Below are 24111 nucleotides of genomic sequence, written 5' to 3' on the forward strand. Positions count from 1 at the left end.
CTGTAAATTTTCGCTCCGATGCCGAAACGCAGCTAGTGTTACGATCGATTCTCGGATTACGTACTTTCGTATTTACTCGACTGTGTTACTGGTTTTCGCGATTAAGCGTCGTTTTCCAATGCTTATATATTTTTCTATTTGAATACGCTATTTTTCTCTCCTTTCAACAGCGAACACACAACGCCCTCTCACGTCCAATCATCCCATTCCTCCCTTATCTCTAGGATCTTCTTTTTTGTTTGCTACATAGATTTCCCTCTTTCCTTTCCCTTGCGAGCGACTCGTCCACTTATTCGCCCTTTCTTCTCACATCTCGCAAGTTTTGTAGATTTTGGAAAATAATCTATGCGTGCCATTTCGTTGCAACAGAGAATTTTTCCTCTTCGATTGTGTCATCACAGGCAAACTTTGACTTTCTTCAGCCCCCTAAAATTTTCTTTTTCCCTTCAACGCGTTACTATAGCTTCGAAGCCTCGAGAAACCGATCCTTTAACTAGTAATCTATACATTGGTTCGGCAACTAAGTGATTGCGGATTTTGTCAATACCACCTAGTGACAAAATCCGCAATTACTTAGTTGCTAACCCAATATAATCGAAGAACTTCGTGAAATTCTAACCAACACCTTTGTACATTGGTAACTAGTGTAACAAATATCGTCACAGGTATAGCCACACCTGAACCCTTATTCTCCCTATTTCGCTCTCGATTTTGTCGCTGTCTCTTCGATAGTTTATGATGTTCTTTTTTTTTTTTACTTATATTATACAAACTGATAGTTGGTACCATTTTATTCGACCTGCTGGTACACGTACGCTGCGCTATATATTTTCGCCTGACAACTAGCTTTCCAATTTGCCGAGATTGCCGGGCGAAATGCCGGGGCAAATTGCAATAATTGGCGGCACCGTGCGAACATTGAAACGTAATTTTTATTTCTCTCTCTCTCTCTTTCCCTCTCTGGCAAATTACTTTCCCAGTATGTCCGTGCTCGGAGCACGCCGGTGCCCGGGGAAAACAGAGTGGAAAATTTTTAACGCTGCCCAGTCTGTCTCCCCGTCGATATCAACGAATCGAACCGGTAGCGACGCGGATGGGCAGATAACCTGGTTAATCGCCGATACGAAATTCTATCCGTGTGCCGCTAAATCGTCGCTGAGAGTCTACTTTGCGTCATCGTGAATGATTATATACCTTGCGAGTGAGAACACAGAGAAGCAAGCGCGTGTAAAAATTTGCCAAGAAATTGGCTAGAAATGGAAACTCTTAGGAAACTGTTACGCGTTGAATCGACTTTAAACGAGGAAAGACATTCGAGAGCAGCGACAAGACATTCTAAAGCGAACGAAGCCTATAACGGTAATGGAAGAGCACGCCGGATGAAACGAGTAAAACGGTAGAACCATCAAATGGTCGAACGGAGAAAGGTATTTGAATAATTTCACAGGAAATTAGCGTTTGACACCGGTTGCTCTTTCACCTTTGAACCATGCCGGGCGTACCAGAAATTCACAAACGGATTCGGATTTACGGGCAAAGTGCGGCAAATTCTATAAAATCATGGGGCATCTACGAAATTACACATTCCATGGGATATGCTGACGCGAAACCGGATACCCTTGAACGTTCCTCCGCGACGTTCCTTCTCCGATACCCTCACTCTGTGATTTCAGCGACATTCGAGGCTCTGTGATCAGCATCTTCTTTATTTTCAAATGTTTTACGAAACATCCAAAAATTACGTAACAAGAAGCATGATAAAAAGCGAAAGAACCACAGACACTGTTCGGACCTGAAAGAAACGTTGGGAATCAATTATGCGAAACCCCGTATAGTCGTCGATCGATCGTTTTATGACAAATTCATATATTTTGTACGAATAGAAAATTCCAAGCGATCAATCGATGTTTCCCTAACAATCTGAACCACCGATTGCCACGTTCTGTACACCGTCAGATGTCCAATACTCACGAAGAGCAGTGTACGAACGAGCGTAACGTATCACGCAACACAATTTCTCCATCTCCTTCTCGACTTTTATTCCGCGAATCCACCCGGAAGAAACCGCACTCTCGCTCCCCTGTATCATCAACGATTATTTTCCATCGCCTAGTTCCATCTTCCTTCGCTTTCATTTACGATTACTCTCGCCGTACCCGTGCTGAAATCGCGTGAAGAACGTTCCATAGTCGAACAAATCACGCGTAGTTCAGGAGAGACAAAAGGAGAAAAAGAAAAGGACCAATAAGAAGGCGAGACGAAAGCGCGGCAAATAAATTGAACAGAAAAGGAAGGTGAGACGCGCGCATAAGGAAAGAGGGTAAATAAGTGGCGGGGGTGGATAGAAGGAGACATCAAGGAGGAGATAAAACGAACAGAGGGGTGCAGCCAGTGCACGACAATGCGTAGTCGAAGCGGTGAGCTTGAGGGTTCGCGTTTATTAAATCAACAAAAGCCCCACGGGGGATGGTTTTCAGACGCGAGCAGTACATCCGCTACAGAAAGCTTTCCGTCGTACTCGCCTCCTACTCTTTATCTCTCTATTTATTTATCTGCCTCTATCCTGCCACTCCAGCTCACCGCCCATTGCGGCTTGTAGGTTGCCTGTACTCGCGATAATGACACCAGGGGAAAGTCCATATTCAAGGGAGATACATGCAGAGGGTGGTTTTGTTTCGCAGAACATCGCGTAGTAGGTAAAACGCGACTAATTTTAAAGCAAATCGACGGAGCTACACGGATCAAACTACAAATTAGACGGAACGTTGATCGTCTTTGAGAGATTTGCAAGTTGTTCGTTCCCGGCTTTGTCCAGTTTTATCTGTTGTGTGAATATGCCGAATTCTCGTTGGTGCACGAGTCTCTCTCTCTCTCTCTCTCTCCGTAGCCTTTTAAAGATCTACGATCTACAATATCTGTCTACGATAGATGTTCTAAGCTCATCGTTTCGCATGCTCAAAGTGAAACGTCTGTTCCGACTCCGCGATTCTGAAAAATCTATGGATCGAGAGGTATCGACGAATCAATCGTTCGTACCGTAGCGCACTTTGGTCTTTGAAATCTAGGATCATCTCTTTACGTGTATTTATACTAATTTCCTTGAAAATTTTGTTATTGATTGAATGTTTATAAGACTGACTTCGATAGTAATGTTCTTTGTTTCAAGAAATATTTGGTTAAAGAATTTTGTTAAGTAATAACATTCGGAGTTGAATTTCTGTTCGATTCTTGGAATCTATGGAATTAATACATTGAATTTCCTACTAATCTTGTTGCCAATTCGTTTCAGATTTCCACATGCTACACTTCGGATTTCAATGGTAATTTTCTTCATCCGATTGTAAGTAGAATCTTGATTACACGATTCTCTAAAGTAACACAATTCTAAAGCCATCTCCTCTTCTTTTAAATTATTCGAATTTATGCGACGTATAACGGCGCCACATTTTTTCGTCAGTAGTATATTTTTCTGCGAAATGTCAGAGATCACGGAAACAGTGAAATTCCGTCAATGAAGCAATTAGAAAAAATAACGAGCATTTTGCGTCTAGTGCAACCGCTTCGCGCAGCCGCAAATTATTCGTGGCGTCGTCGATGAATCGTCCCGAATGTGTTTACACCGCGCAATCAAAGCGAATCGATAGAGCTCGCGCGCGTAAACAAATTTCAATTTCAATTCCGCGCGACATTCTTGGAGGAAACGCGACACGCGTGCCGTGATCGAATTCGACGTTCTAAAACACAGCTTTTTGATTAAAATCGATCGGCTCGGTCGAGTCACACGACCTATACAGTAAGAAAGGATTAATTAAGCGAGTAAAACATTTGAGTTTTTACTCAACGCTATTAGACTAAGAAGGGATTGATTAAAATTAAGTTTCGATACTTTGACTTTGGTCTTTGAAATAAACGCGACGAGAAGTTGGTCTTGGCTCGTAGAATTTCTCTCGTTATTATCGCCAAAGGAAACAAACGAGGCGTTGCAAACGGGAAAGCGGACACGACGTAAACGACGTGGATCGAGATGGTCTAAAAAGATGAATCGACCGCAAAGCGAGCCGATCGGGACAAGAAGACCGGGGCTTAATGCGTCTGACGTTCGAGGAGACTCGTTAAGACGGATGGAACGAGCCAGATGGGATCCTTATTATCGGCTAAAAATATTGGAACGCCTTTATTGCGCAGTCACCTTGCGTTATTATCGTTTCAACCTATTATGCTCTGAATTATTTTATTCTATACTACCATCTTTATTCTAAATCCTTCAAAACTGCATGTATATGTTATACGTAGATATTTTTCATAATTAGTATAACGCAACAAACGAATTTAAGTTAAGACAAACAACGTTTACAAACGAGTTTTAACACTAGAACCACCGATAGTTAACACAAAGCTATTTCTACCAAAACCAGTGAAAATGGCTGGTCTTTAAAAAATACGTAATAATAGAATATTTTTATATTTATTGATTTATTGCTTTCTTACAGAAGGAATTCCATGTTATGTAGTACATTTTTGGTATTATTAATCCATCTGGGATCATGATCGCTAAACGAGGGTTGACACATTTATAAAATTGTAGAACCAGTCATTTTGATTGGTGTGATATATTTAGTGTTAGTATCTAGCGATCTAGCGATCGATCCGGAATTTTCCTGATAACTGATATCGTCATATTGAATGATACGCGGTAAAAATTTTAAAAACGTGTGGCAAGTTGTAGAAAACGAGAGAACTGGTTAATTGGGGTTCGATAAACAGATTGCAGGACCCTTTTACACTTTGATAAGTACCAGTCATTTGATATAAGTAGCCTTGATACAAAATTATTTTGAACTAGAATACATAAAAAACAAAATAAAATTCATTATATTATTCTTTTGGTTATCGTTGCGAAAATCATTACATCATTGCGGGAAAAAAATATAACATGAAGTAATGAAGAGAAATTTCGGGGCATAAAGATAATTCTTTTATCAAAAGATTCCAAAGAATCTAAATTAAATATCAAAATTACATTGGTACGTTTCAAGCAAACTTCGCTCTTCGCTTCATATACGAAGAAACGCTTGTCGCGGCGAAGAAATCAACGCGAGGCTGGTTGCTCGATTAAAGAAATCAGCGATGCTTGTTAACCAGGGCGAAGAAGAAGGAGGAAGCGGGAGCAACAGAAAGTGTAAGAAGAAGTGGACAACAAGCGGCGCGCAATTACGAAACAGCTAGATGCTCCGGAAAGATGTAGCGCTTTGATACGAGCCGACGACGAGAGGAACGCTGCTATTCATATTACCTGGAATTTCAATTCCAAGGACCCTGCACGCTTCGCTTTAATTAACTACGAGGCCTAATAAACGTGTGCACGGCCGGTTGCGTTTGAAGACCAAGGTTTTTCATTCGCCAGTCGACCAACGCACTAGAAACGCAAGAGGACAGCAGGGACGAGTCGTGACATCGCGAGAAAAGGAACGAATCGCGAAGAATACCAGGGCGACAGGCAAAGAACCCTTTTCGAAAGCTCTTTTTGCTTTTTGCATCGCGATACGAGACACGTGAGAATTTCACTAAAGGAAAAAGGATGCTCGAGGAATCATTCCATCGACACTGAAAACACGGAGCTCGAGAAGAACCGGAGACTTGTAGTTCCGTGGAAGGATCGCACTTTGACCTCCACGTGCCGCAAAAATATCAGTTTTATTCCGAAAATCGTGCCTTTAGTAAGAAAATTCTTCGAACAAAAACCCATTATCTTTTTTTTTTTTATAAAATAAAAATATTAAGTAGCATCGTTAATTTTGGAATAGAAGACGAGTTCGGTATTGTTATAATAACGTGCGTCGTTTCAATTATCTGATACAAAATGAATATAACTTGTTTTTGAACTGTGATCTAGAACTTCATCGCTGATACGTAACACAACGATACAAATATGTTTCTACGTAATCGGTTTTGTCAAATCCAGCCGCAATATCGTGGTGACTAATTCGTGGGCCACCCTGTATACGATTACGACCAGAGATGTATCTACTCATAGAAACAGGAAGAGGGTCGTGGAATGTCGTGGACTAAAAATTGCCCGGTGATGTTTTTCCCGCCCACGGCACTTGTCACGCGTTTAGTACTTTCGATTCTCGAGTAGAAGAGCTCGAGACCGACTACAGAACGCGCACAACTATAATATATCTCGCCGCGTAGTATTCTCCAATTGCAAGTAGACACCTTGTCGGACAGTCCTTACCATAAACTAAAAAGCAATTATTCCAACGACCCGCGAGAACGATCAATTTTCTCGATAGAAAACAGGAAGAAAAACGGCTATAATACAGCTCGTCTCGAATTGCAAGTAGAATCGGATGCTACCTTGGCAGACAGTCTGTATCGTATATCGAGAAACAATTAGTCTAACTATCTATGAGCATGATCAATTAAAAGAAGCAGCAACAATAACACCTGGTCGTGGAGTATTCTCCAACTGTAAGTAGAATCGGACGACACCATTCGTCACACAGTTTTTACCATATATCGAAAAACAATTATTCTAACGATCTACGGGCGTGATCAATTTTGTCGATAAAGGAAAGTAAGGCTAAAAAAAAAAAAAAGAGAAAGAACAGGCCGGTTCGTTAGATCGAAATATTTTACACAGGCGAGAAAAACGAGGGTCTCGGTGAAAATTAAACGGGAGAGACGAGCGCGCAACACACGGATATATCAGCGTCGCGAAACGCGCCGCTAAGTGCATCATTTTTTCCCGATTCTGTTGCTTTTCAGCGTCGATTCGAGCGCAGCTGGTACACGAGAAAGGAGAGACGAGGAAACGGGAGCAAAACGAGAAGCCCGACTCTCTCGGTTCAGGCTAAAAATACCTCTCCTCTTTACCTACGGCTCCTTCGCTCTCGGGCACACCCTGAGTCTCTCTCGTTCTTTCTATGTGTCTCTTTCCACTGACTCGCTACTCGACTCTTCGCTCTATCCACCCGTCTCTGTCCTTCCGCTTCGCGCTAGCTCCAAACCGTCGCTCCCCGGCTATAAATAAAAAAAAAAAAAAAAAAAATAACGAGAACACCGTGCGCGCTGCGGGTGTCTCGAGAGAAGAATAATTAGAAGCGGCCCTTGGTGCGTCCACAGAAGAGAAAACTCCTCGGTCTAAAGCGTTCTCCCTCCTCTCCTTAGCCTCTGTATTTTCTTCTCTACGTTCTCTTCCATCGTGTGTCTAGATTTTCTCGCGTCGTCAAAGATTTCTTCGATCCGGAAACCCGCGTGAATATGCGATGAGCCTTTTTGCCAGCTAGAATTCAACCACTCGAGAATTCCGCCGCCAGGCGTGTGCAGCGGATTAACGAGACAACGATTTTTGGATTTTCCTGCATATGACTCTGACTGGCTGATGGAAAATGGAGTAGGTATTGCGCGAATGCTAAGTTGTAGAAGATTGACGCGGAAAATGTAAAATAAATGTGATCTAATAACGATCTGGTAACAAGAGCGATTTAGAAAACAAAGATTCTCTCGCGTCTGCAATGTCTGGAATGAAATTATTTCTTCCAAGCTGATAGCTATCGATCGAACGCACCCCGATAAAAGAATCCAACGATCTCTCGATTAAATAAACGCTAGCCACGGAAACGCTAGATCGGAGGGATGTTTTATTAATTTCTGTACAGAGGAACTTGGGCGTTCGCGACTCGCGTATTTCTGGCAACGACAATTTCCTGAATTCGCTTCGACGAAATATCTCGACTAATGCGAGAGCCGGCCTCTATCTAACCAAGACAATATCCCAAGAAATACAGCAATAGTCTACGTGACTGTCGATATTTCCAACCCGATCGCTACATTACAGACACGCGGTAACGTTCTTATCATTTCCACCTCAACCAGCGTGAAGATACCACCGTCGTACGGAAGGACATATTCTTCCGCGATAGAAGACAAAGGAAAAAACAAATAAAATTGCAGGGAATACAAACGAGAAGTTGGAACACGTTAAAACCAATCGAAGAAAACGAGGAGAAGAAAAAGAAAGATTAGGAATGGAAAAATCGAATTAAATCTAGCAGGCTAGGGATTGCAGGGAGGAAAACAACGCGAACGTCGGTGCCGATTTTACGATTTCTCGGGTAGCAAGGGGGTGAAAGAAAACGAGAGGAGAAAGAAAAGAGCAACCCCCATTGTGGAGGTGGAGTCGAAGGTCGAGAGATGGAACCGACGATCTGGATGCGAATTCCATTCCATTAGTCGCCCGTTAACGATCGAACGTGCCCGTTCGTCTGTATACGCAGGATATATCCTGGAAAGGTTTTCTCGTCGAGTTTCTGCGGAATGCGGAAAGCAGGGAGAGAGAGAGAGAACGAGAACCTTCCTTGATAGCTAAAAATGCCCGTCGTACGACGAATCGTCGTAAAGGATTTTCGATTACGTTTTGTAGCCGTGTTCGCAACGACTTCGAGTTTCGTTTCCCTTCCCTTTCTTTTTATCCTTCGCAACCTCTTCGATGTTTATCGCTAGTCGCGTCCTACCGCTAGTACCTTCTATTTTCTCTTCTGTCTGTCCGCAAGGGAAAATGTGACACAGTTCCAGCTTCCTTTCCGGAAGTTTCTTTTAATTGCTTTTGTAATGCCAGGAAACGAAGAGAAAATAGGCCTCGCTTTGATCGTACGCTTGGAGAATGGAGAGACAGTAGTTGTGGACGCTCGTGGTCAGACACGCCGAATCGTAGTTGCAACAATGTAGCGAACGTTGACTGTATACCGTTGAATGCGATTTTATACAGCCAGGATGAAACTAAATCTGGTCGCTCTTCTTCGTGAATAAATTATTAGGCTGAGCGCAAAAAATTGAAGCAGAATTATTAAGCGTGAAGATGTATAATTAATTTGTTGTTTTGTCGGAAACGGAAAGATAAAAATGTGAAATCGATCGACAGCGTGTACAATATATATTTTATTCTTGCATAAAGAAACAGACAATATCATTTATTATGTTTTTCACTCGTCATCTTCATTTGTAACCAAATATCCGAACGGAAGTACACGTATGTATGAGCATACTTATCAACAGAAAAATTCCTACGCGAGTAACGACCTTCTATTTTTGCCTCACTCTGAAATTCATAATACCCGCCACGCTACGCAAAAGCCGCAGCAATTTTTCAACCCGTTGTACGAGCATCGCAGCGATTCTTAACCGCGTTACACGGCGGTTTAGCCTGCTCGACAACGACGGAGAAGACACGGAGTCAGACGGTCGAATTTCCGCGTAAAATTGACGAGTCGTCTTAACGAATACAAGCGGCAAATTCGGCGGATGACACGGCAACTTTCCGCGAAACGCTCGTATCCGTTCGAGGGTGGAAATTCGACGAGCTCTAACGATTCACGAGTTCTTTCTGCGAGCGTAAAACAAAATGCCACGCGCATTCGCATTCCTCGCATATCCTCGCTTTTTCTCTTTTCAGTTTTCTTTGCCGCGCTCCTCTCGCTTTCGTGACCCTTGGCTCGCTTCATCCCCCGTATTCCAAACCCTAGACGTTTACCCAGCGTGAATACGAGGACGATCTTTAAAGTGAAATTGAATTTCCCCGAACGCCGCGTGCCTTTCTAATTCGAATTTGACGTTTCCCTTCGCGAACCAACGTGCTTCGCGGATTTATTCGACCCTCGATTTCCTACCCGCCCGCCACGCTTACCAAACCACCCTCGATTTCGTTGGATGGTGCGTGGTGGCCACAGCCACGAATCGAAAGTGCGAAACCGCGCGCAGTTACGAGGCGCCAGGAAAATTTATAGACCGTCAGGGAGTCACGACACCTGTTCCCGCGCTCGCATTACCATCTGAAATATTCCTCTTGTTTATGGACCGACTACAACGCCCTTCCGCCCCCTGGATCGCGCTACCAACCAACACAAAGACGAGAATTTCTTTCTCGACGGTGGATTGTGTCGCGATTGAAACAGTCTCGTTGAATTTTACAACGTGTGAGTGTTATAGGTATCCGTGGGTGGAATTCTGGGGAATTAAAGCGAATAGAAGAAACAGGTATTTGGAGATTTATTTAACGTATTGTTAGGAAAATTTTATGTAATCTGTCGTTCGATATGATTATTGTTGCGAAAATTTCACCTGATTTGTTATTCGATAACTGCTTGTTGTTGGGGAAATATTGTGTAACTTGGCATTCGATATACGCGATATAATCTTGCAAGTTAGAAAATAAGAGAACGTGGAGACTAGATTATAAAGGTATTTATAGTCGACACATTTGTTGAATAAATTGTGTTGTATAATGGTTATAAAAAGCTACTTGAATAAAAATTCTTCAAAAATTATTTTAAAGAAAAGGATAGCGTAGAAGATGTTGCAACGATAGAAGATAAAATATACACAGCGATATTAATATAATATTATGAAAATTAATTTTTAAGTCTATCTTGCGTTTCTTTTTCTAAAAAAAAAAAAAAAAGAATATATAATGGTTTTAGAAAATCCGAAATAAGCGTGGTAGATGAAGCGGTGTTGTTACGAGATTCGGTATATCAAGCGACAGAGGAAAGCTCCGACATCGTTGGAAACGACGACATACGCGTCGACGTCCGATAATTTCCAACTTCTCCAATTATCGTTTCTCACGTCGGCTGGGAAAGGAGGTCGAAGAGAATAAACCTCGGAAATGGCGTGTTCCGCTGGCTGACGTTGCTCGAAATGCGCCACGGCTCAGAAATAAGTATTCGCCGATCATCGAAACCGTGCGGAACGAATTTCCAGAAGTCTCGACGTCGAGATGATTCTACGAATTTTCTCGAATCTCGACTAAAGTTCGAACGTCTTCGTTCGTTAATTGATTCTTCCAAGAATGGTATTCTTGCTAATAGAATCGCGTTCAAATTCTTTCCTTCGTTTTGTACCGCGTTGTATTCTTTTGCAATGCGACAACACGAAGAATTTAGAACGAACAATTTAAAAATTAATTAATTCTCTATCGTGGAAATTTCACGTTAAAATAATTTATAATAACACAATCGGGACATTCCTTAATTCATTACGTACCAGTGGAATAACGTGTAAAAGTTGGATAAACGCAACGTTATTAAAAAAACTACAAATACAGTAAATTATTATTTCGTCGAGTTACAAAAAATGTATCAATTAAAAAGAATATTACAGAAGCCCGTTAAACAAATAGAAGGAACACAAAGTATTTGCATAATTTAAAAATGTAAATTGAATACGTAAATAATAAGTTTATCGTATAAATATCATAAAACATCTTCTATTCTTTTTGATTTCATAAAATTTGTAATATTATATTTGACAGCTTGGCAGAACTGTCTTTGCGCTACGCTATGAAAATGTTAATACGAATCTTTCATAGACTACGTGGACGTGGAGAAATATTTTGGAATATCCGTTAGAAAACACGTTTAAATTGACTCACCGATTAGTTTGCCGAACTGCGCCGGTGGTTTCCATTCTGGATAATGTCGTGGAAATCGCGCCCTCGACCAGTAAGTCCTTAAAGTGACTTTGTACAGCGCCAGTTTATCCTGTTTGTCCTCTCTTTCCTGTCTATCCTGAGCGAACGATCCACATTGGGCGACCACGAACAGCAGCCGCGTTCCTAGCAGCAGCAACAGCAGCGTCGACCACTGCAGCCACGTCCCGTGAAACATCTATCAACACCATAAAGACAATATCAAACACTCGTTACGATACATCGAGAATTACTAAGAAAACTTACTAAAAACTACCCATTTCCCACGCCAGCACTAACTAAATGCTTCATAACGTTCGATAAAAAAAAAAAGGAGCATGGACGAGCATACGCGCGCAGAATCACACGGTCGCAAAGTCCGACGTACGATGTAAATTTCAAGCGGCTTTCAATCCCGACGATCTTTCGATCGGAGGCCGGATCAATCGACGCGTTTCTCGCAATTACACCGTAGCGAACGAATTGTCCACGCGTCCCGGGCGTATAGATATATTGCTACGCACGAGAAAATTCTACGTGAAATTCACGCAGGATGTTGATTCCGGTGGAACCTTGTACAGAGAAACTCGTCATCGATCACAAATATCCTTCGTTATTGCAAAACCAAGCAACGTTTCACGAGAGAAAGAGAGATAATTTCACGTCATTAACCAAACTACAAATAATAATTACGGCAGCTTGTTTCGCTCTTAATTGCAATATCTAGGGGTTTGCGGAGAGAGCAACACGATGATATTCGTTCGTGCGATAAAGCTACGTGGCATCACAAAGGCGGGAAAAGGATGGATGCAAACCAAAAATCGGCCGTTACACGGTACACGAGCAAATGTAACCGGGGCTTTTTCGGTGAGCTTGCGTTGCTGCTTTAATAATGAACACCTACGGAATCGTCTCGTTCAACGAACGGGGCACATTGTATAGGTGGCATGATTGCACGTACGCGCGGGAAAACGTTTTGGAATCGGCGATGCTATCGCAGGCCGGTATGCAGCGATGCGGCCGCGGTGTTTACATATGCAGATTCGCGAGTGTACTCAAAATTCAAATCGCATTCGAATCGCTTCCGATCGCTCGTCGCCGCTGCTACTCGTCCAAATTTCACGACGTGTGATTTTCCGCCGGTCCACGCCACCCTACACTACCTTGCTGTAAATACTCGTGGATTTTCCAGTAATTACCCTCTTGTACACAGGCGAAAACATTCGGACACTTGTAGATACGTTTTACACGCACGTGTATGTTATTCGTGGTATACGAAATATTTTAAACATTCATCAACATCGTAACGAGAGCAAACTGTCGTAATCATATCGGCAAAGTTTAGTACCGTTCAACATGAAAATGTAGGTAGAAACTGCGAGATATTTAGTGCAAGTATACATCTCGCAGAAATCACTGAAATATTTAAACAATCGGTTATCCGTTGTGATAATGAATCTCGATATTCGCTGAAACCACGTTTAACGTTTATTACGCTTAAGATAATTCTATACTAATTGATGCTGCTAATTCTTTTTACTAAATAACGATACGATTTTTTTGGAAATAATTTTTTACTAAACACACGTATGAACGATCGTCGCTCTTGGTCCAAAGCACAACTTTCTTCGTACATCCGTTGAATCATTGAAAAATAAGCGTTGTCAAACGCTAGCAGCAAGAAAAATAAAAATATAAAATAAAAAGAAGGCTACGTGGAACTTTTTCAAAGAGATTCGAGGACTACTCTACGTTGTCTTTTTCAGTTTAGTTCTTCAGAAAGATTTTATACAGTAGCAGAGCTAAAAGTTAGGTGAGAACGCGTTCGCGTTTGTCAGCAACGTGAAGAAATAGCCGGATGAAACGGAACATCCATAGTTTCACTAGGAGGAGAGACATCATTTACGCGTTGATCGTGTCACAGGCGTTTCCATGCGGTTAGTATAGCGAAGTTGATAGAAAATCGAATAATCCTGCCAATTAAAAAGCCTGCCCTGTTTGCAAAGTAATTTCTTTTTCGAAGTGCTAAAGCGCGATTTGGGCGTTCACAGCACGGACATCATGTTAAAGTATTCAAAATACACGAATACACTGTCAGAAGCAGAATCGCGAATATTCCGACAATGTGAAAATATGCAGTAACGTTTACGAGTGAATAAACGTCGATGGAAATTTCAATCGCGCGTTCGGAAATTTCTCGAAAATATTTTAATTTCCTAAACCGGAACAGTAATTACAATTTCCTGTTTCAGGCGTTTCTTTCTTTTTTTTCTTTTTTTTTTATTTCACTTTATGAGTCAAAGTAACAACGAGGTCGCTGAAAATTTGCGAAATAGAGCGTCATGGTTGATACGATTATTATAAATAGAAGATGAAAAGATGAACGAACAACGGACAATTTATCCATGGTTTTCCATGTTTAATTACCGAAAAAAAGCATATCGTCCTGTTTGCATTTCACTCGCAAAACTTTTTCAATCTCGCGCCATAGCATACGTTGCTTAAAACATCGTAATCAAATCGCGATTAAATAACTCTCGTAAGACTACTAAAACCAAATAGAATGCTAATCTCGACACAAATTTTACGTTTGGAACGCTTTCAAAAAACCGTCTGATATAAACCAAGAGGAAAATCTTTGTATCTCGTTTAACGGTAGGATCAAGTATAATGCGCGCTTGCATAGTGTCTCACGAAAGTCTATTCGAATTATTACGTGTATTTAAAGAACATGAATATTTCCATATTTTATGGAATTTATTTTATCGAATAAAATACGTTAACTAGGGACAAAATTTATTTCAGTTTAACGAGAAAGAGATTACATTTTGCTAAAATTCATAATAAAATAATCTTCTTACAATTCAAATATCAAATATAAAAATCAATTACAGGACGCATATAGTAATTATCAAAAGCGTTATAAAACTTTACCAACAATCCAGTGCGAAATAAAATAAAATTCGTCAGAGTTTTCCAATAAATGTAACGAGCAGATGCTGCAATACTTATGGTCGATGTGCGACGATGTATATCGGATTTTAAATATCGAAATACTCGATTTGAAGCAATTATAAGATTTCCTTGAAAAACAGGAAAACAAACTACGTGTACAGGATTTCAAGCGGATCTCGGAGTCGGATGGTTCGTATTAAAAACCGACAAAATCTTTCTATCTGTCGGTCGTGCAAGTAGCAAAAGTTTGAAACGAGTCGGTTGGCGTGTTAATTCGCTTCACAAACACAAATAAACCGAGTGACCGAGCGGCTGGCGTATTAACACAACTCGTTAACGAACCGCATACATTCGAAAGTTCCACCACGTTTTCCCGACAACCAGTTGCCAAATCAGAGGAAACTAAGTAATTACTTTCTCACTAAGAAACTAAAATAAAACTGACGCGGTCCTCGATGCTATCTAGAGACGTCTCTATCTACGCGTTTGTCCACTGCCAGAGGCAACTTTTTCTAGAGCAACTTGTCTCTGGAAGTGTGTACACGCGAGATTTGATTTTTTCCAGACAAATTTTTTGTTAACAAGAAACGCAATAATACGTTAATAATAATATGATTTTCGTTGTGCGTTTTTATTTAACCAACGATTTCGTTTCTTATTATTAGGTCGTCCGAAAAGTTCCTTTCGTTTTATAAGGAAATAATGGAAGCACAACATTTCTCGTTTTATATTATTTTATCGAATCACGTATGATCCATTTTGTTCTATCAAACTAAAGATCACAACGTTCGACAGATTAGGTTTAATGTTTGTAGAGAGATGCGTTGTTGTAAAAGACGTGTCTCTGTACAAGAAAGACACTTTTTCGACAACCTAATACGTTAAGGTATAAGAATATATGTTATAAATATATAGCTTATAAAAATTAACAATTTTTGGATGGTTTTACAGTCAGTGTATTGTATTGAAAACTATAATAAAGTAACAATGACATTGAAACCTCTGTATCCACGAGGGTGTAATCTAAACAACATCGATATCACGAAAAAAAAAATGAATTTCGTTTTACGTTAACGGGGAATAAAACTAAAATGGTGTAAAATCACGAGGCTAACGGTTCACCGAGTTCCAAACGGATTCCACGTTATTAAAAATATTCATTGAACATTAATTAACCGGCTAATAGAGGAACAAAAATGATAATGAAACTCTCCCAGCGGGACGCAAATTAAATGCACCTTGCCGTGTCGCGGAAAAATCCGGCTGCTCTGATAAATCGAACGATAATCGTTATGCGGGCACGCTGATTAAAAATAATTTCTTCTCCGCGGGATATGAATTATAAAAGTCTTCTCCTGGTACAAAGAAAAAATGCATTTAAGTATTAGCTTGGTATATATGAAGTGTCGTTTATTCAAATAAAAGTTGAACCGCGCACGGTTCATTTCTTTCAAACATCATTTAGTTGATCAAAGTAATTTGATTCAACGCAATCTCCCAACGACTAACTAGTTCCATTATTTCAGATTTATAAAAATTATCAATTACAGAATTAAAAAAAGTTACTCGAACGAATAATTCTTTGCGTGTTAGTTCTCCTTTATTTAAAATTTTCAGTAGTATGAATCGTACATGTACAGACACGATACAAATAGCGCACGAAGATCACGCGAGAAGAACACGATAAGCTCGTTCTTGTCGATTTTTTTATTTTAATGTCTCTCTGAGATCAAACCCGAGAATGTTAGTATGAATTTTTATCGTTAAAATGTACATATGTGATCGTTAATTTTAAACATTTATTTAATATTACTTCATTATTCCCTCAAGAACTTATGAAACTTATTTTTTTTCTGTTCATCAGTTTTAAAAATGAAATGACATTTATATGATTTATCTCGAGCTCGGAAATGCAAAACCTGATTTAACATTAACTGGCAAAGTGTCTGAAAAATTAAAAATTAACATTTGTTTTGGAAATTCAGAAGAGATGCTCTTGCTTCTGCGTTATTTGTACATCTGGGAACATTTTCGTGTCAGGATAAACGAAAGTACGAGGACGTTATTTCACCAGCGGAGTCGTACGTCGTTTACTGTCACCGGACAAAGAGATTCCCACGACTGCGGACTCTTGCTACAGAGATCCACCTAACCGAAAACTACCCTCTTTCTCACGCTTTCGTCTTTCTCATCGGCTCGCTTTCCTCTCCCTAGTATTTTTTCCTCACATTTCATTGCGTCTCATTACCCTGTACCGTTGGAATATTCCGTAGCGCGAACGTTGCTGCACGAGAGCCGGATTTCGCTTACGTGTCGGACCGTTTGTCTGTCGACACCATTGACCCAATTTCTGGCCCTTAACTTATATCAAAGAAGAACGTTCGAGAAAACGCACGAAAAATCCGAGGGACGAAAACAGCTCCCCGTTCGAATTTATCATCCAACATTTGTCTTTAATTCAATCCGAAGACGATTGTTTGGTTCGCTTGTTTCAATCTGAATCAGCGTCAAGGGGAACATCGAATATCGAATAATCACGATATTAGGAAATTTATTTTGCTAACAGACGACGAATAACACGCCGAAGAACATTGGTACGATTTCTTTTATAGTCATATTCATCTTTTATTTATACTTCCTTTTTGTTTATAAATATTATAATCACAGTAGCTTACAAAAGTAATTGAACATTTACTATAGACAATTTTTAACTCTTTGAAATTCCATTAGTACAGTAACGAGGTATGATAATCATAATTATACTGGACGAATTAACAATCAATCTGGAAATGTATGAAATATGTAAAAGTACCGTTGCAACAATCCATAGTTTTGAAATATTCAAGGATAAATAAATAGCAGAATACCATAATTGCTTTTCTATAACAGCCAGAAGGTATAATTAATCATGTTTCTTGCCTGTAATATCCATATATTTTAATACAAAATGTTGCTTAAGCTTATGAAGATCAATAGCTAAAATCACGAAATTATCAAATAACAGGGATATTACTGTGGGATATTACGTTAATTCAAATAGGCGTATCTGGTCAAAAGCTGGAGTAAGATGGCTCCTAATATTTAACAGCCAGACAAAGTTGCAGATCCGTCCTTTTCACTTAACACGACAACGCTGTACCTGTATATGTCATGGACGTAAATAACTAAACGTTTAAACGCTGTAAAACTCAAGATAAACTCAACGAAGGAGAGTTACACTGATGGAAGTCACAGACGATTCTTCTACCAGAGTATCACTCGGTTCTCGTCGCGGGAATTGTTCTCTGGCGTGCAATCGAAAACTAATCCCACGGTTAATCGCGCAAATCGAGGAGGAAATCTCGCGTGTGCGCGATACCACGCGATTACCTTGGCGAACAAACGAACCGATGGTCCCGCGGCCGCCAAGTTCAGAGTTTTCTAGTAAGCAACAAGTTGTCGTGAACACGATTACTTGTTGGCTCGTAAATAATGAAAAGCAGCTGCAACGTCTCTCTCTCTCTTTCTCTTTCAACGTTGGCCGCGAGCAGATTTTACATAAATTTAAACGATGGTTCTGTGCTCCAGGACAGCGCGGGGCTCTGTATGCGCGCGGACTTCCGGGAGACGACGGTGCTTTTCTACCAACGAATAAAACGAAAAATTCTGGCACAATTCTGGCACCATTCTGTCGGTCATAAAACGATCGAGACTACGTGTATTCGTACGGTCTTCGGAACACGATATTTCAGCTTGGCCGCAAGCTTATGCATCGTCAGCGCTGATTTATGCGATCTTTTCAAAAAACGCGATAGTAAAAGTGAAATCGTGAACCAATATATCCGAGATATCTTGGAAAAGGGAGCATCTGGTTTTCATAACTGGACAGCTTATTTGCTTGTCAAGCTATAGATAAGATACAAAAGATTCTTCTAAATTGGACCATTAGAGATACCATCGTACATTTTTTAAATTATTTACGTCTTTGATTTCTATATTTTTATATTCACTTTTAATATATCATTTTACAATACGAGTCGGTGTTTCGAACGAAGAATTCAAATTTCCTACGATTTATCGATTTCATAAGAAAATATTAGCCATTGCTTTTGATTATCGTTTTCCGATTAATTCGTGTATCTTGGTAATATTCGTTCTTTGGTAACAATCGTAATATATATCGTTAATAAAAATCTACCTAAGTATCCATATACTTATAGGCCACGGTGTAGTTCATCCAGAAACATTCCGAACATTTCTAAACACGTGTTCCCCGACAAACAGCAGTCACATCAGAGTAAAACTAGAATAGGAAAAAAAAGAAGAGAAAGAAGAAGAAGAAGAGGGAGAAGAAGGGTCAAGACCGAGGATGGGTTATGCTTTCCAGCAAAGTTAACGACTCGTCGAAAGAAAAGGGGAAACAAGTTCTACCTCCTCTCGTGTACTTTTAAAACACACCCCCGTCCAAGTGGAAGAGGTCGAAATCGGTCTGCTTCGTTCGTCCGCGTCGCAAACCGAACTTTTGTAACAGATTCTAGGGATGAAGCTCTCAAGGAATCCGATTGAAATTGAATATCCAGAGAGAGAGAGAGAGAGAGAGAGACAGAGAGAAAGAGCAACTTCGTCTTCCTCGCTGTTCCTTTCACTTCTCGCTTCCGGTTCCCGCACCCTCATCGACGTCTCACTTTATTATTGCCTCGACTACATGGCAGACGAGCCAGTGGATGGTTGGTTATTCTCTCCCTTCGTTGTAAATCCTGCTTCGAGCAGTAAGTCTAACCGAAAAACTTTTTCGAGCTTTTTATTCAAACATTATTTAAAGCGATGCCGCGCAGCAAGAAGTATCGTTGCTTCCTTCGACTCTCGAAGAATTCCGAGACAAATTGAAACGTTTCTTTCCGAAGAAGAAGTTATCTTTCCGCCAAACCCTTTCGTATTAGGAAAGTTTCGGTCTACAAATTGTAAGGAGACAAATTTTCACGATTGTTATATGCGATTATAAGAGTTAGAGATGTCTGTCGGTTTCAGTTAGCCCTCCGTGGTTTTTGCAACATTATTCGCTAATTATTCGCTAATTATTCGACTAATTTACTATACGAACGAGTATTTTTTGCCGGCTGAATTTTTCGAATTTCTATGAGTTTGTAAGAGCTCTATGAATGACCGTACGTAATTGTTCATAATGAGATATAATATCGTTGATAGAAAAAATGAAAAGACGTAGGTGAGTGAACGTACGTGAATAATCATGGAAGGCCGGCTGAATGAATTAACAATGATAACAATTAATTAATACATTCTCGATAATTAAATGGGGAAATGGTAATGAGAGCCGCAACGGAGAGTTGCATTCCGGCGAATATATTATAATTTCCAATAGGGAAATAATTGATTGAGAATCGATTAATAATCATGTTAACGTGAAATCGAACGCCTGCAGTATATCTCTTGAAAAATATCGAGATGGATGGTTTGATTGTTGAACGCGTATTAAAGTTATAAGCTTGCCATATCTCTAATGTTGTTATTTCCACGATAAAATGATCGATCGTTGTTCAGAAGCATTAACAATCGCGTTAACCTGGCGCTACTCGTAGAAAACGTTCAAACTCGACTCCGAGCTTTCCGTTCGATTAATCAACTTTCATCTCGTCAAATTCTCAATTTCTCTGCTACTTTTCTACGATACGTACGTGTACAGGGTGTCCTAGAGTGTAACAACCAAAGCTTATCATTTATATGTTCTATAGAAATAGAAGTTAGGTTTATTAAAACCAGTTTGGTGTTGTAAGACTTTTAAGTGGCAGTATGTCAAGTCATTAATACACGTAATGATTCGATATCAATAGCTGATTCGTGCATCGAAACAAAGAGAAATCAAAATTGATCTCTATGAAGTATATACTTGTACTATATTTTCTGACTTTTATATACAGTTTCAGATTCATTTTAAACTTTATCAATACAATCACGATACGAGAGTCTCGTTACAATGCCAATGAAATTTCGAAATGTTTCGTATAACACGCGTAAAATATCCATAAGAAATTCTTCAGGCGCACCAATACTTCCGTGAGCAACTACACTCGCAAAGTTTGGCTGTTAAATCCCTCGACACCCTATATCGACACAATATGCCAGGTTCCTGAAACCACTCGTGTTCCTTTTTGGAGTATCAAAGCTCGATAATCGTCTAAAGCCTACGTAACCAACGATCAACGTTCGTTTTTCCATGAACAATCGAGAAACATTTCGCGACATTGTTGTGTATTCGAACGATTTAAAGGGTGAAAAACTGGGGCAATTACGCCTGCAGCGGTATGAAAATTATTACGAAAACAAACTTTCGCTCTCCGAACTTTCGAAAACGAGGCTAGGAAAAAGAAGAATGTTGTTCGAAGCTGGACTACCCAGCAATTACGAGGAAAAAAGTCGAAAATTGCAAGTAAAGCTATCGTACCGTTAATGATTTTTTTCGTTTTTTTTTTTTTTAAGATTGTTCGATTCTCTTTTATTGAATTTCGAACCGTAAGCGCCTCATACGCGACGATAATACGGTAACTATAGAGTTTATTGACAGAGGCATGCACGTAGGACGCCCCATTTGGAACGTAATTGTTTCAGGTTACAAACCTCCGGCAACAAATCCACAAATCTACCGCAGAACATCACGCGCACCCGTACACTTCCGCTATTCGCTCGTGTTTCATCTAATGATATTCATTACTGGGGCTATCCTTTTTCTCAAGTTAGTTGCTTTTTACTTTCACGCGTGTATCGATCGATTTAGAGACAATAAATGACGTATATTTCATAGCTATAAATAGACCCACTAAAATCGCTAAAATATTCATTTTTATTTTTAACGCATATCTTTTTGTAACGTCCTGTATAAATCTGCGCGAATTTGTATGGAATTTAACTTTCGAGCCTAAAATTTAAATATATTATAATTCATTAGCATTGAATGGACGTACGGTAGAGGTCTGTAATAAAATAATATATAACGAATAGTTTTTACTGAAATTTCAAATTTTTATTTTTATATTATGCGGTAGAATAAATGTTGGAAAATTAAATAAATGGTAAGGATATATATTTAACCCGAGAATCAAATAAAAGATGGTTTTCTTAAAACGTGACTTAAAATATTCTTTTACTGTGGTTTTCGTGTGTAACAACCTAGCACATATTACGTAAAGCTCCCATTGACGTAATAGAACGCATTGTTTGTGGAAGACGACCAAAAGAATCGAGAGTCATAAAAAGCGTATCGGTTTTTATTTTTGCGATCACATAGTCTCCATTACGCATATTCGAATGTATCCTACCTCTGTAGTACGTTAAATATTACGCAACGAACTACGTGTTGACTAGTCGATAAAAACAACCAGATTTCCCGTGTTACTGTGAAAATAAAGAAACAGCGAGAATACACACACCCCTCAATGATCCTTGAGTATAACCGAGTTGAACGAAATTCGGATATCAACAATCCGTATACCAACATAAGTATCTCAGATCGTAATTTCTATAATGTTATTTATGTCTTTGTGTTACAAGTAAACTGCGAATGTTCGTATAGATACATATTTTTATGAACAGAACTAAAGAAATGGAATTTAATCGAATAAATATTCGCACAAATTCGTATTTCCAGATAGAGACTCGTTTCAACCACTAAATATCGTAACGAGTACTTTATCATGGATATTTTATATAAAATATAAGCATACGCAATGAAATCTGGCTGATTATATGACTCAAAATAAGGTGAAAATCAAAGATAAGAATATTGCATTGTAAGCTTCGTTTTAAAAAAATCGAACGCTAAAACTTCCTAAGTATACGTGAATTTAATTAATTTTTCATAGACAATTGGAAAAAGGTTATATTACATGTAAACATAAATCAAACATATAAAATAAAATCGTCCTCTTTAAGATTTCACTTATGATAAGTAACTTGCATCTGAGTGTATTTAATTAAAAATATTATACACGTAATCGACGAATTTTTAAATTATATTCTTTCGAAACGAAACATCCAACGTAATTCTAATATTCCTGATTTCCATCTTATTTACTCTCATATCACAAATTACGGTCTGCCGATATGTATCTGCATACCATCTATATTCTACGCGTATTTTTATGAATACATAACCTACAAAGTTCTAAATGCATGACACCCCGTCCCCTTGCCCAGCCACCTTCACTCTAATTCCCACTCTTGCAATTCCTTCTAATAAAGGATTTATCATTTGACTCTTACCTTATTCGTGATGCTTGACGTTTCTTCGGCTCGTTGCTGCCTCCCTCCTTCCGAGAAGGACAACCAGTGTCAGTGGTGAAGAACGTGGCGAGAACACAACTCACATATCACACACAGGCATCGTGGGGAAACTCGTGGTCGGAAGGATTACCCGTGAAAGGGATTGTTTTCGTTGATAAAACGAACGTGGTACGGAGGGGGGGACACGTAATGGCGCGAAATCGTTTTTCAGACCGTTAAACGTTCCACCGCGGAATTCACGCGAGTTTCCGGGCGTGCGACAACGAAAGCCGGAGAGAGAAATAGATATATCGAGGGAGAGGCGGCGCACAGACACGGCAAGCGCACGAATTTGGTCGCGCGTACGAGCCACGAGAAGGAAAAGGGAAGGAGAGCTTCTCACGTTTCACGACACGGCTCACGCACGGGTCACTGACAGCATCGAACACGATGCTCTTAGCTCGAGGGTTGCCGCGGTACTGCGAGCACCGCGCCACTCGGCGCTTGACTCGTGCATCGCGTAGCTGCTTCTTTACAGTCGAGCGCTCCAATTGGCCGAGACGTTCGCGCCGCGCGCTACCATTGGTGGATTCGAAGCCGCGCACGCGTCCTACTTCCACTTGAAACTTAGCACGACGCGGTGGAGAATCAGGCAGATAAATAATATCCTCGTTTTTTTAATAAAGAACACAATGGCTGTATTAACGATTCATGTCACTGCATAAAAGATGCGCGCCTTTCTTTGCTCAGTTTGCGAACGTAACACGGACAGAGCTCAGTTATGCAAAATGAAATTGCGACTCTGTCTGCGGTAATTGTAAACGTTTCTATAGCGGCACGCCACTACATTCGAGAGTGTAATTTCCCAGACACAATTATAATACTAGTTGCCACCCAACCCTTTTATTGTTGACGCTGTTCTATTCGGGCACACCCTGTTAAATTTACTCTCTTTGATTTATGTGTATAGATTAAATGTAACAAAATAAAATTAACTAATGACTTCTTATTATTTCAAATGCAATGTACCTACTATAGAAGGAACGTACTTTGCTGTCGTGCTTCTGTTTTCAATTCTCTTTGGCTTACGCTAAATTGAATATTATGAAATTAATGTAACTAATAATTTTTTATTATTTTGAATGCCTCTATCCAGTATTTTAATAAAAGTAAGAGAAATCTAATTTCTATAATAATTGCTTAAAGGAAAATAGGGTTTGTTATATCCGTTATCTAAAAATTATTTCACTATTTTGTACCATGATTTTTGTTACGATGAAATTAGAGTAGAGAAAACACGAGTCAAAAGCACGGAGCGGAAACGGAAGAGGGGATTGACACACACGAAAAAGGAAGAGTGGTAATTCGACGAAGGTTCGCTTTCGTTTCGCACGTTTTTGCTGAAATTACAAGATCGATGTTACAAACCCAAA

General features: G+C 39.7%; 1 protein-coding gene across 1 annotated transcript in view; it reads right to left on the reverse strand.

Annotated features, from left to right (window-relative positions):
* The window catches only part of LOC126870451 (uncharacterized), a 194547-nt gene extending 171377 nt beyond the window's left edge, over nucleotides 1–23170 (reverse strand). The window contains exons 1-2 of the mRNA XM_050628194.1: nucleotides 22679–23170; nucleotides 11435–11669 (exon numbers count right to left, since the gene is read on the reverse strand). Coding sequence (XP_050484151.1) covers nucleotides 11435–11669 — 235 coding nt within the window. The 5' untranslated portion in view covers nucleotides 22679–23170. The remainder of the gene's footprint in view (nucleotides 1–11434; nucleotides 11670–22678) is intronic.
* Nucleotides 23171–24111: the final 941 nt, after the last annotated feature.

This window comes from Bombus huntii, chromosome 10, assembly GCF_024542735.1.
Source record: "Bombus huntii isolate Logan2020A chromosome 10, iyBomHunt1.1, whole genome shotgun sequence".
Taxonomy (NCBI): domain Eukaryota; kingdom Metazoa; phylum Arthropoda; class Insecta; order Hymenoptera; family Apidae; genus Bombus; species Bombus huntii.